Below are 14,955 nucleotides of genomic sequence, written 5' to 3'. Positions count from 1 at the left end.
GCTCATCAACACCAGTGCTCACCTGCGTTCCAGCGATCGCCGGCGCGACGAAGGACTTCACCCGATCATCGATGCGGTCGGCGGCTAGCATCGGATAGCGCGTCTGCTATCCAACTCAAAGTCCTCCTGGTTGTGTTGCTGTAGCCAGACGCTAATACACCGATCGCACCTACAGCTTTCTTCTTTGCAGTCTCCATTGTTCATTAAACAAATTGCATAAAATTCACCAACACAGATGTCCAAAATACTGTGGAATTTAGCGATGAAAAAAGACGATTTAAGCTGGCGACCGACCTATTCCAAAATGTCTGATTCAACTACTGACGTCACGCGCATACGTCATCATACATAGACGTTTTCAACCGGAAGTTTCCCGGGAAATTTAAAATTGCACTTTATAAGTTAACCCGGCCGTATTGGCATGTGTTGCAATGTTAAGATTTCATCATTGATATATAAACTATCAGACTGCGTGGTCGCTAGTAGTGGCTTTCAGTAGGCCTTTAAGAGATATTCCTGGCTCTGAATTTGCTCATTGCTATTTTTATGCTTTTGTGCGTTATTTGTTGCCGTCATCATTAAACGAACAGGTTACTCATCAGTTACTCAGTACTTGAGTAGTTTTTTCACAACATACTTTTTACTTTTACTCAAGTAAATATTTGGGTGACTACTCCTTACTTTTACTTGAGTAATAAATCTCTAAAGTAACAGTACTCTTACTTGAGTACAATTTCTGGCTACTCTACCCACCTCTGGTTTTGAGTAAGCACAAAAATGAATGAGTATTATTTTCGGAGTATTGAAAAGTAATCATGAGCTTATTTTTTCAGCGAAACCTACTTACGAAATCGGCGAACACGAGAGATGAAAGTCGTAGACTACGCACAATTTCTGACTCAAATCTTTTGTCCATTGGACGTGCTCACATGGATCAATTCCATCGGTTTTAGTATTATTTTTTTTGCAGGTAGCGAGTCTTTGAAACAGGGTACAGTTTGTCTCGGTATGGTCACTTGCTTTTTAATTTCTGTACGATCCATTTTGTTGCTCTCTCTCACATTACTGCGGGTTAAGAGTACAGTCATGTAAACAAAAGCTTTGGAAAACAAAAAATGGCTACTGCAGCCTCACAATGCATTGCGAAATCCCGTGGTCTTCAGAGCCTTCCACATGAGACGTGTGCACCTACAGCGATGTTACATCATCTCTAGTGAGAGTCTTCTGCCCTGAAGGGTTTTATCGTCATAGCGACAAGTCCGCTTTAACACACACACACACACACACACACACACACACACACACACACACACACACACACACACACACACACACACACACACACACACACACGCACACACACACACACACACACACACACACACATTCTTGTATTTGTTACCTTCTTGGGACCTCCGAATAATGCCTCTCTCTTTAGGCCCACCCTTTCTAGATATATAAAGAAGTGTATTTCCAACATTAATAATATATACATACTATGCAAATATAAATAAGTTTGTTGTGAAAAATGAGTTGGAATTTCACAAGAAAAAGGTCACAATTTCACAAGAAAAACTTATAATGTTGGCAGTATTATAATGAAATTCATCATTTTACTCAACGCAAGTCAAAATGTTACAAGAAAAACTGAACATTTGTGCAATGTTATGATAAAAGTTGGAATTTTACTCAATAAGTCGCAATTTTACAAGAAAAGCTCAACATTTTGGCAATTTTATGAAAAGAGTCGTAATTTTACTCGACAAAAGTCACAATTTTATAAGAAAACTTTAAAATTTTGGCAATATTATAATAGTAATCGGAATTTTACTCGGCAAAATGGTGACAATAGTCATCATTTTACTCCAAAAAAGTCACTATTTTACAAGGACAATAAAAAAAATTGGCAATATTGTGATAAAAGTCAGATATTTATATGACAAATGTCACCATTTTGCACTGAAGAGTAGTAATTTTACATGAAAAAGTCATAATTTTACGAGAAAATATTGCAATATTACAGAAACAGAAAGAACACGAGAAATCGTTCCCAATTTTATAAGGAAAAAAGTCAACACATTGTGAGAAAAAGACTGCTTTTAATTCTTTTTTTTGTTTGTAATTGGTTTTTAATCTTCATTATTTACTTCAAGTTATTAGTTATTAGTTATTAGGCCCACCCTTTCTAGATATATAAAGAAGTGTATTTACAACATTAATAATATATACATACTATGCAAATATAAATAAGCTTGCTGTGAAAAATGAGTTGGAATTTCACAAGAAAAAGGTCACAATTTCACAAGAAAAACTTATAATGTTGGCAGTATTATAATAAAAGTCGTCATTTTACTCAACGCAAGTCAAAATGTTACAAGAAAAACTGAACATTTGTGCAATGTTATGATAAAAGTTGGAATTTGACTCAATAAGTCGCAATTTTACAAGAAAAGCTTAACATTTTGGCAATTTAATGAAAAGAGTCGTAATTTTACTCGACAAAAGTCACAATTTTATAAGAAAACTTTAAAATTTTGGCAATATTATAATAGTAATCGGAATATCACTCGGCAAAATGATGACAATAGTCATCATTTTACTCCAAAAAAGTCACTATTTTACAAGGACAATGAAAAAAATTGGCAATATTGTGATAAAAGTCAGATATTTATATGACAAATGTCACTGAAGAGTAGTAATTTTACATGAAAAAGTCATAATTTTACGAGAAAATATTGCAATATTACAGAAACAGAAAGAACACGAGAAATCGTTCCCAATTTTATAAGGAAAAAAAGTCAACACATTGTGAGAAAAAGACTGCTTTTAGTTCTTTTTTTTTGTTTGTAATTGGTTTTTAATCTTCATTATTTACTTCAAGTTATTAGTTATTAGGCCCACCCTTTCTAGATATATAAAGAAGTGTATTTACAACATTAATAATACATACATACTATGCAAATATAAATAAGCTTGTTGTGAAAAATGAGTTGGAATTTCACAAGAAAAAGGTCACAATTTCACAAGAAAAACTTATAATGTTGGCAGTATTATAATAAAAGTCGTCATTTTACTCAACGCAAGTCAAAATGTTACAAGAAAAACTGAACATTTGTGCAATGTTATGATAAAAGTTGGAATTTTACTCAATAAGTCGCAATTTTACAAGAAAAGCTCAACATTTTGGCAATTTTATGAAAAGAGTCGTAATTTTACTCGACAAAAGTCACAATTTTATAAGAAAACTTTAAAATTTTGGCAATATTATAATAGTAATCTGAATTTCACTCGGCAAAATGATGACAATAGTCATCATTTTACTCCAAAAAAGTCACTATTTTACAAGAACAATAAAAAAATTGGCAATATTGTGATAAAAGTCAGATATTTATATGACAAATGTCACTGAAGAGTAGTAATTTTACACGAAAAAGTCATAATTTTACGAGAAAATATTGCAATATTACAGAAACAGAAAGAATATGAGAAATCGTTCCCAATTTTATAAGGAAAAAAGTCAACACATTGTGAGAAAAAGACTGCTTTTAGTTCTTTTTTTTTTGTTTGTAATTGGTTTTTAATCTTCATTATTTACTTCAAGTTATTAGTTATTAGTTATTAGGCCCACCCTTTCTAGATATATAAAGAAGTGTATTTACAACATTAATAATATATACATACTAGGCAAATATAAATAAGCTTGTTGTGAAAAATGAGTTGGAATTTCACAAGAAAAAGGTCACAATTTCACAAGAAAAACTTATAATGTTGGCAGTATTATAATAAAAGTTATCATTTTACTCAACGCAAGTCAAAATGTTACAAGAAAAACTGAACATTTGTGCAATGTTATGATAAAAGTTGGAATTTTACTCAATAAGTCGCAATTTTACAAGAAAAGCTCAACATTTTGGCAATTTTATGAAAAGAGTCGTCATTTTACTCGACAAAAGTCACAATTTTATAAGAAAACTTTAAAATTTTGGCAATATTATAATAGTAATCTGAATTTCACTCGGCAAAATGATGACAATAGTCATCATTTTACTCCAAAAAAGTCACTATTTTACAAGGACAATAAAAAAATTGGCAATATTGTGATAAAAGTCAGATATTTATATGACAAATGTCACTGAAGAGTAGTAATTTTACATGAAAAAGTCATCATTTTACGAGAAAATATTGCAATATTACAGAAACAGAAAGAACACGAGAAATCGTTCCCAATTTTATAAGGAAAAAAGTCAACACATTGTGAGAAAAAGACTGCTTTTAGTTCTTTTTTTTTGTTTGTAATTGGTTTTTAATCTTCATTATTTACTTCAAGTTATTAGTTATTAGTTATTAGGCCCACCCTTTCTAGATATATAAAGAAGTGTATTTACAACATTAATAATATATACATACTATGCAAATATAAATAAGTTTGTTGTGAAAAATGAGTTGGAATTTCACAAGAAAAAGGTCACAATTTCACAAGAAAAACTTATAATGTTGGCAGTATTATAATAAAAGTCGTCATTTTACTGAACGCAAGTCAAAATTTTACAAGAAAAACTGAACATTTGTGCAATGTTATGATAAAAGTTGGAATTTTACTCAATAAGTCGCAATTTTACAAGAAAAGCTTAACATTTTGGCAATTTTATGAAAAGAGTCGTAATTTTACTCGACAAAAGTCACAATTTTATAAGAAAACTTTAAAATTTTGGCAATATTATAATAGTAATCGGAATATCACTCGGCAAAATGATGACAATAGTCATCATTTTACTCCAAAAAAGTCACTATTTTACAAGGACAATAAAAAAATTGGCAATATTGTGATAAAAGTCAGATATTTATATGACAAATGTCACTGAAGAGTAGTAATTTTACATGAAAAAGTCATAATTTTACGAGAAAATATTGCAATATTACAGAAACAGAAAGAATACGAGAAATTGTTCCCAATTTTATAAGGAAAAAAGTCAACACATTGTGAGAAAAAGACTGCTTTTAGTTATTTTTTTTGTTTGTTATTGGTTTTTAATTTTCATTATTTACTTCAAGTTATTAGTTATTAGTTATTAGGCCCACCCTTTCTAGATATATAAAGAAGTGTATTTACAACATTAATAATATATACATACTATGCAAATATAAATAAGCTTGTTGTGAAAAATGAGTTGGAATTTCACAAGAAAAAGGTCACAATTTCACAAGAAAAACTTATAATGTTGGCAGTATTATAATAAAAGTCGTCATTTTACTCAACGCAAGTCAAAATGTTACAAGAAAAACTGAACATTTGTGCAATGTTATGATAAAAGTTGGAATTTTACTCAATAAGTCGCAATTTTACAAGAAAAGCTTAACATTTTGGCAATTTTATGAAAAGAGTCGTCATTTTACTCGACAAAAGTCACAATTTTATAAGAAAACTTTAAAATTTTGGCAATATTATAATAGTAATCGGAATATCACTCGACAAAATGATGACAATAGTCATCATTTTACTCCAAAAAAGTCACTATTTTACAAGGACAAAAAAAATTGGCAATATTGTGATAAAAGTCAGATATTTATATGACAAATGTCACCATTTTGCACTGAAGAGTAGTAATTTTACATGAAAAAGTCATAATTTTACGAGACAATATTGCAATATTACAGAAACAGAAAGAACATGAGAAATCGTTCCCAATTTTATAAGGAAAAAAGTCAACACATTGTGAGAAAAAGACTGCTTTTAGTTCTTTTTTTTTGTTTGTAATTGGTTTTTAATCTTCATTATTTACTTCAAGTTATTAGTTCTTAGGCCCACCCTTTCTAGATATATAAAGAAGTGTATTTACAACATTAATAATATATACATACTATGCAAATATAAATAAGCTTGTTGTGAAAAATGAGTTGGAATTTCACAAGAAAAAGGTCACAATTTCACAAGAAAAACTTATAATGTTGGCAGTATTATAATAAAAGTCATCATTTTACTCAACGCAAGTCAAAATGTTACAAGAAAAACTGAACATTTGTGCAATGTTATGATAAAAGTTGGAATTTTACTCAATAAGTCGCAATTTTACAAGAAAAGCTTAACATTTTGGCAATTTTATGAAAAGAGTCGTCATTTTACTCGACAAAAGTCACAATTTTATAAGAAAACTTTAAAATTTTGGCAATATTATAATAGTAATCGGAATTTCACTCGGCAAAATGATGACGATAGTCATCATTTTACTCCAAAAAAGTCACTATTTTACAAGGACAATAAAACAAATTGGCAATATTGTGATAAAAGTCAGATATTTATATGACAAATGTCACTGAAGAGTAGTAATTTTACATGAAAAAGTCATAATTTTACGAGAAAATATTGCAATATTACAGAAACAGAAAGAATATGAGAAATCGCTCCCAATTTTATAAGGAAAAAAAGTCAACACATTGTGAGAAAAAGACTGCTTTTAGTTCTTTTTTTTGTTTGTAATTGGTTTTTAATCTTCATTATTTACTTCAAGTTATTAGTTCTTAGGCCCACCCTTTCTAGATATATAAAGAAGTGTATTTACAACATTAATAATATATACATACTATGCAAATATAAATAAGCTTGTTGTGAAAAATGAGTTGGAATTTCACAAGAAAAAGGTCACAATTTCACAAGAAAAACTTATAATGTTGGCAGTATTATAATAAAAGTCATCATTTTACTCAACGCAAGTCAAAATGTTACAAGAAAAACTGAACATTTGTGCAATGTTATGATAAAAGTTGGAATTTTACTCAATAAGTCGCAATTTTACAAGAAAAGCTTAACATTTTGGCAATTTTATGAAAAGAGTCGTCATTTTACTCGACAAAAGTCACAATTTTATAAGAAAACTTTAAAATTTTGGCAATATTATAATAGTAATCGGAATTTCACTCGGCAAAATGATGACGATAGTCATCATTTTACTCCAAAAAAGTCACTATTTTACAAGGACAATAAAACAAATTGGCAATATTGTGATAAAAGTCAGATATTTATATGACAAATGTCACTGAAGAGTAGTAATTTTACATGAAAAAATCATAATTTTACGAGAAAATATTGCAATATTACAGAAACAGAAAGAATATGAGAAATCGCTCCCAATTTTATAAGGAAAAAAAGTCAACACATTGTGAGAAAAAGACTGCTTTTAGTTCTTTTTTTTGTTTGTAATTGGTTTTTAATCTTCATTATTTACTTCAAGTTATTAGTTATTAGTTATTAGGCCCACCCTTTCTAGATATATAAAGAAGTGTATTTACAACATTAATAATATATACATACTATGCAAATATAAATAAGCTTGTTGTGAAAAATGAGTTGGAATTTCACAAGAAAAAGGTCACAATTTCACAAGAAAAACTTATAATGTTGGCAGTATTATAATAAAAGTCATCATTTTACTCAACGCAAGTCAAAATGTTACAAGAAAAACTGAACATTTGTGCAATGTTATGATAAAAGTTGGAATTTTACTCAATAAGTCGCAATTTTACAAGAAAAGCTTAACATTTTGGCAATTTTATGAAAAGAGTCGTCATTTTACTCGACAAAAGTCACAATTTTATAAGAAAACTTTAAAATTTTGGCAATATTATAATAGTAATCGGAATTTCACTCGGCAAAATGATGACTATCGTCATCATTTTACTCCAAAAAAGTCACTATTTTACAAGGACAATAAAACAAATTGGCAATATTGTGATAAAAGTCAGATATTTATATGACAAATGTCACTGAAGAGTAGTAATTTTACATGAAAAAGTCATAATTTTACGAGAAAATATTGCAATATTACAGAAACAGAAAGAATATGAGAAATCGCTCCCAATTTTATAAGGAAAAAAAGTCAACACATTGTGAGAAAAAAACTGCTTTTAGTTTTTTTTTTTTGTTTGTAATTGGTTTTTAATCTTCATTATTTACTTCAAGTTATTACAGTCTGTCGCTATATACATACTTATTTATTTATTGTATTAATTTTGGCCAAAGGGGGCGCATTTCAATTTCTTACACACACTTATTACATATGTTGGCCAAAGGGGAGCACTTCAAATCTTTACACACACTTGTTATTTCATATGTTGACCAGAGGGGAGCACTTTTAAAAGCAACACACAGTCAATGTGAAAAATCCCTCCTTTTTGGGACCACCTTCAAGGTAAAAAAAAATTTTCAATGTAAAAATTTTTTTTCAAGGTTAAAAATGATTTTCAAGGTAAAAAATGATTTTCAAGGTAAAAAAAATTTTCAAGGTAAAAAAAATTTTTCAAGGTAAAATTTTTTTTTCAAGGTAAAAATGATTTTCAAAGTAAAAAATTATTTTTAAGGTAAAAATGATTTTCAAAGTAAAAAATGATTTTTAAGGTGAAAAAAAAATTTCAAGGTAACATTTTTTTTTCAAGGTTAAAAATGATTTTCAAGGTAAAAAATGATTTTCAAGGTAAAAATTTTTTTTCAAGGTAACTTTTTTTTCAAGGTAAAAAATGATTTTCAAGGTAAAAAAAATTTTCAAGTTAAAAATTTTTTTTCAAGGTAAAATTTTTTTTTCAAGGTAAAAAATGATTTTCAAGGTAAAAAATGATTTTCAAGGTAAAAAAAAATTAAAAAGTAAAAATTTTTTTCAAGGTAAAAAATGGTTTTCAAGGTAAAAAAAAAATTTCAAAGTAAAATTTTTTTTTCAAGGTTAAAAATGATTTTCAAGGTAAAAAATGATTTTCAAGGTAAAAAAAATTTTCAAGGTAAAAAAAATTTTTCAAGGTAAAATTTTTTTCAAGGTAAAAATGATTTTCAAAGTAAAAAATTATTTTTAAGGTAAAAAAAAAATTTCAAGGTAACATTTTTTTTTCAAGGTTAAAAATGATTTTCAAGGTAAAAAAGGATTTTCAAGGTAAACATTTTTTTTCAAGGTAACATTTTTTTTTCAAGGTAAAAAATTCAAGTTAAAAAATTTTTTTCAAGGTAAATTTTTTTTTTCAAGGTAAAAAATGATTTTCAAGGTAAAAAAATATTTTTTCAAGGTAACATTTTTTTTTCAAGGTAAAAAATTCTTTTCAAGGTAAAAAAAATTTTCAAGTTAAAAATTTTTTTTCAAGGTAAAATTTTTTTTTCAAGGTAAAAAATTATTTTCAAGGTAAAAATTATTTTCAAGGTAAAAAAAAATTTCAAAGTAAAATTTTTTTTTCAAGGTAAAAAATGATTTTCAAGTTTAAAAAAAAATTTCAAAGTAAATTTTTTTTTTCAAGGTTAAAAATGATTTTCAAGGTAAAAAATGATTTTCAAAGTAAAAAATTTTTTTCAAGGTAACATTTTTTTTTCAAGGTAAAAAATGATTTTCAAGGTAAAGAAAAATTTTCAAGGTAACATTTTTTTTTCAAGGTAAAAAATGATTTTCAAGGTAAAAAATGATTTTGACCAGCAGGGGTGCAAATGTCTATTAGATGCAATGTTATTGGGACCATGATTTATGTCATCACTTGTTCACACCTCCTCATATGGAAGATACTTTTCCTTCTTCATGTCTCAAGAAGGGTAGAAATACAAGAACACACGCACACAAATACACACAAATACACACACACACACACACACACACACACACACACACACACACACACACACACACACACACACACACACACACACACACACACACACACAACCAACATCCTCCAGGTGAACAGGGAGCCCATTAGTCTGCTTTGCTGGGTGGAACCTTGACAAACCAAAGTGGCGGCTTTACCTCAGGCGTCATGCAGCTAACGGCCTCTAGGTCGTATCCGGCGGTGAGGAAGTGAGTGGTGTAGAACTGCAGCTGGAACTCAAGCAGCCACGCCACGACTGCCTGCTTCTAGAACATAGAACACAACATGCTACTGCCTGCTTCTAGAACATAGAACACACCATGCTACTGCCTGCTTCTACAAACCCCAAAACCAGTCACCTTGTGTAAAAGGTAAATAAAAAGAGAATACAACAAATCCTTTTCAACTTATATTCAATTGAATAGACTGCAAAGACAAGATATTTCATGTTCACACTGAGAAACTTTCTTCTTTTTTGCAAATAATCATGAACTTAGAATTGAATGGCAGCAACACATGGCATAAAAAGGCATTTTTACCAGTGTGTTACATGGCCTTTCCTTTTAACAACACTCAGTAAAGGTTTGGGAACTGAGGAGACACATTTTTGAAGTGGAATTCCTTCCCATTCTTGCTTGATGTACAGCTTAAGTTGTTCAACAGTCTCCCTTCTCATATTTTAGCCTTCACACATTTTCAATGTCTGGATTACAGGCAGGCCAGTCTAGTACCCACACTCTTTTACTATGCTGTTGTAACACGTGGATTGGCATTGTCTTGCTGAAATAAGCAGGGGCGTCCATGATAACGTTGCTTGGATGGCAACATATGTTGCTCCAAAAGCTGTATGTACCTTTCAGCATTAATGGTGCCTTCACAGATGTGTGAGTTACCCATGTCTTGGCCACTAATACACCCCCATACCATCACACATGCTGCCTTTTACACTTTCACCCTAGAACAGTCCGGATGGTTCTTTTCCTCTTTGAGGACACGACGTCCACAGTTTCCAAAAACATGAAATGTGGACTCGTCAGACCACAGAACACTTTTCCACTTCGCATCAGTCCATCTTAGATGAGCTCGGGCCCAGCGAAGCGTTTCTGGGTGTTGTTGATAAATGGCTTTGGCTTTGCATAGTAGAGTTTTAACTTGCACTTACAGATGTAGCGACCAAGTGTAGTTACTGACAGTGGTTTTCTGAAGTGTTCCTGAGCCCATGTGGTGATATCCTTTACACACTGATGTGGCTTTTTGATGCAGTAGCGCCTGAGGGATCCAAGGTGCGTAATATCGTGGCTTACGTGCAGTGATTTCTCCAGATTCTCTGAACCTTTTGATGATATTACGGAGCGTAGATGGTGAAATCCCTAAATTCCTTGTTGAGAAATGTTGTTCTTAAACAATTTGCTCAGGCATTTGTTGACAAAGTGGTGACCCTCGCCCCCGTCCTTGTTTGTGAACGACTGAGCATTTCATGGAAGCCGCTTTTATACCCAATCATGGCACCCACCTGTTCCCGATTAGCCCGTTCACCTGTGGGATGTTCCAAATAAGAGCATTCCTCAACTTTCTCACTCTTTTTTGCCACTTGTGCCAGCTTTTTTGAAACATGTCGCAGGCATCAAATTCCAAATGAGCTAATATTTGCAAAAAAAGAAGAAAGTTTTTCAGTGTGAACATGAAATATCTTGTCTTTGCAGTCTATTCAATTGAATATAAGTTGAAAAGGATTTGTTGTATTCTCTTTTTATTTACCATTTACACAACGTGATTGTCATGTCTGTGTGATCAGGTTTTATTTTTGGACTTTTTGTGCACTTTTGTTTTGTTTTGTCACCATAGTTACCCATTAGTTTCACCTGTCATGTCACGCACCTGTTTTGAGTCACGCACCTGTTGTTAATCGTGTCCATAAGTATTTAAGTTCATTCATTTTCTGTTGTTCGTCCTGACGACCTCACACCACATTTATGCTCTGTCCATTTTTTCATGTCCATGTTCACGCTGCTCCTTTTTTGTCCATGCCAAGTAAGTTTTCTTTATTCAAGCCATAGTTTGTAGTGATGGGTTGATGAGGCGTCATGAAGCGTTTCGACACATTGCAAAACTGTATTGATACTGTGCCGATACTGTGTCATTAAATACTGACATCTGCTGGACATTAAAAATCCCTACAGGCAACCTATGGACCGACTCAACTGACACTGATTTGATGCCCTAGTACAGGGGTCAACAACCTTTTTGAAACCAAAAACTACTTCTTGGGTACTGATTAATGCGAAGGGCTACCAGTTTGATACACACTTAAATAAATAAATATATTGTCATTTGTAAGTTACACGTAAGTGTGATTTAAACAAGAATAGCTAAATAAATACATTTATATATATAAAAAAATGGGTATTTCTGTCTGTCATTCCGTCATACATTTTTTTTTTCCTTTTACGGAAGGTTTTTTGTAGAGAATAAATGATGAAAAAAAACACTTAATTGAACGGTTTAAAAGAGGAGAAAACACGAAAAAAATTAAAATAAAATTTTGAAACATAGTTTATCTTCAATTTCGACTCTTTAAAATTCAAAATTCAACCAACAAGAGAAGAGAAAAACTAGCTAATTTGAATCTTTTTGAAAAAATTAAAAAAAGAATTTATGGAACATCATTAGTAATTTTTCCTGATTAAGATACATTTTAGAATTTTGATGACATGTTTTAAATTGGTTAAAATCCAATCTGCACTTTGTTAGAATATTTAACAAATTGGACCAAGCTATATTTCTAACAAAGACAAATCAGTATTTCTTCTAGATTTTCCAGAACAAAAATTTTAAAAGAAATTCAAAATACTTTGAAATAAGATTTAAATTTGATTCTACAGATTTTCTAGATTTGCCAGAATATTTTTTTTTAATTTTAATCATAGTAAGTTTGAAGAAATATTTCACAAATATTCTTTGTCAAAAAAACAGAAGCTAAAATATTTATTATTATTTACAATAATAAAAAAAATAATTACTTGAACATTGATTTAAATTGTCAGGAAAGAAGAGGAAGAAATTTAAAAGGTAAAAAAAAATATTTGTTTAAAAATCCTAAAATAATTTTTAAGGTTGTATTTTTTCTCTAAAATTGTATTTCTAAAAGTAATAAGAAGCAAAGTAGAAAATAAATGAATTTATTTAAACAAGTGAAGACCCATCCATCCATCCATTTTCTACCACTTATTCCAAGTGAAGACCAAGTCTTTAAAATATTTTCTTGGATTTTCAAATTCTATTTGAGTTTTGTCTCTTTTAGAATTAAAAATGTCGAGCAAAGCGAGACCAGCTTGCTAGTAAATAAATACAATTTAAAAAATAGAGGCAGCTCACTGGTAAGTGCTGCTCTTTGAGCTATTTTTAGAACAGGCCAGCGGGCGACTGATCTGGTCCTTACGGGCTACCTGGTGACCGCGGGCACCGCGTTGGTGACCCCTGCCCTAGTATATACAATAATATAAACCAAGTCATTGTATTTCATTTAGGATTATTTCATATCTTCATTTAAATAAAAATATATTTTTATCTTTTTTAGATACAGTCAATAAATAATGTGAACATGTATCATAACATGGAAATCTAAGAGAACGTGTTGTGGATGATTGTGGACTGGGAATTTTTTTAATTTTATTTTTTTACACATTATTATTAAAAAAAAAAAAAAAAAAAGTTTTTCCGACGTATTACATTTTAGACGATTTCTCTTAGTTATTATTTCTCCGGCTGTAGAAAAGAGCCGCTCACAGGGCACAGAGGAGGCGACACAGTTGGCATATCGGTCACGTGACCAAAACAGCTCATGATCGGTCACGTGACTTTCTAAAAGCGGTACGCGCACCGACACAGGGTTTTGCTCTATGAGCTCGACGCATGCGCCGATGCATCGGTGTTGCCGGACCCATCACTAATAGTTTGCAAGTTTTGTTTAATTGTTCATAGTTTATTCTCCGCCACTGTGCGCGCTTTTTGTTTGATCCTTTTTTTTGTATTTATAGTTAATAAATAAATCATGTACCTTCATTCCCGTCTCGCCCGTGCCAACTTTCCGTTGCATCCCGGAAAAGCAAACACCCAAGATCAAGTCCTGACAGTGATAACTTTACTGCTTTTAGATTTTTGTATGTTTCAGAGAGCAAAAAAAAAAAAAAAAAAGGCTCCCAAAAGAGTCTGCATGATTTGCTCTCATTGCATTTGCAATTAGGGGGAACCTTTAAATAGCTTTGGGCACACATGGTGAATGAGGTCCACGGCCGTCTGAGATAGTTCCATCATTTACCGCTCCCTGCTCCATATATCGGGAGTTGGACGTAAATGAGCAAATTCCCTTTTATTTTCTGTGCACTGTTTCTTCTCATCGACAAGACTATTTCCATGACTAACACCCTTGTCAACACAACACATCTCTTTGTATTGTGTTGTCAGGGTTTTGACAAAAGGGGCATAAAACATCAAAATATATCGACAGGTAGACCTGAAGTTGTGCTAGAGATGTGAGCGTTGAATAAAAAAAATAAATTCTGTAAAAATAATTTTTTATTTTTTATTTTGATGACGCCCTTCTGGGGCCCCAGTACAAAACTTAAGGAGAACCCGAAAGGTTAAAAAAAAAAATATGAAAATGGCCGCCGCATGGTTTGATTTTTCAGTGTGCGGCCCTCGGTGGAAAAAGTTTGGACACCCCTGGACTGGAGCGTAGCTAGATGACCATTACTTAAGACTTTAGACAAAATGACATCCAAAAAACTCACTTTCACATCGTCCTCTTCTGCCTTCCGCTCAAAGGGCCGCTGCTCAGGAACACTGCAGGTGGAATGGCCTGGAAGTGTCCAGGTGAGGAGGGAAATGAACAAGACAAATGACAAAATATAAGTTGAGGGCATACTTTAGGACAGTGGTCACCAACCTTTAGCCCTAGACCCCTGCTCTCAGACAAATACCTAAGCAAGCGTCAACTATATATACACATATACACATATATATATATATATATATATATATATATATATATATATATATATATATATATATATATATATATATACATATATACATATAAATACATATATATATATACTGTATATATATATATATTTTTTTTTTTTGTATGTATGTATATATATATGTTAGAGATGCGCGGATAGGCAATTATTTCATCCGCAACCGCATCAGAAAGTCATCAACCATCCGTCATCCACCCGATGTAACATTTGATCAGAACCGCACCCGCCCGCACCCGCCCGTTGTTATACAGGTAAAAGCCAGTAAATTAGAATATTTTGAAAAACTTGATTTATTTCAGTAATTGCA

General features: G+C 31.3%; 1 protein-coding gene across 3 annotated transcripts in view; it reads right to left on the bottom strand.

Annotated features, from left to right (window-relative positions):
* The window catches only part of LOC133570247 (caskin-1), a 141,775-nt gene that overhangs the window by 30,488 nt on the left and 96,332 nt on the right, over positions 1-14,955 (bottom strand). For 2 of the 3 annotated variants that reach the window (XM_072916339.1, XM_072916341.1), the window contains 2 exons: positions 14,397-14,464; positions 9,765-9,872 (listed from right to left, as the gene is read on the bottom strand). In XM_072916339.1, the coding sequence (XP_072772440.1) occupies positions 9,765-9,872; positions 14,397-14,464 (176 nt within the window). The remainder of the gene's footprint in view (positions 1-9,764; positions 9,873-14,396; positions 14,465-14,955) is intronic. The other variant, XM_072916340.1, reaches the window with a different exon arrangement.

This window comes from Nerophis lumbriciformis, linkage group LG27, assembly GCF_033978685.3.
Source record: "Nerophis lumbriciformis linkage group LG27, RoL_Nlum_v2.1, whole genome shotgun sequence".
NCBI classification, from domain to species: Eukaryota; Metazoa; Chordata; class Actinopteri; order Syngnathiformes; family Syngnathidae; genus Nerophis; species Nerophis lumbriciformis.
This window is presented reverse-complemented; position numbering and strand designations above follow the sequence as displayed.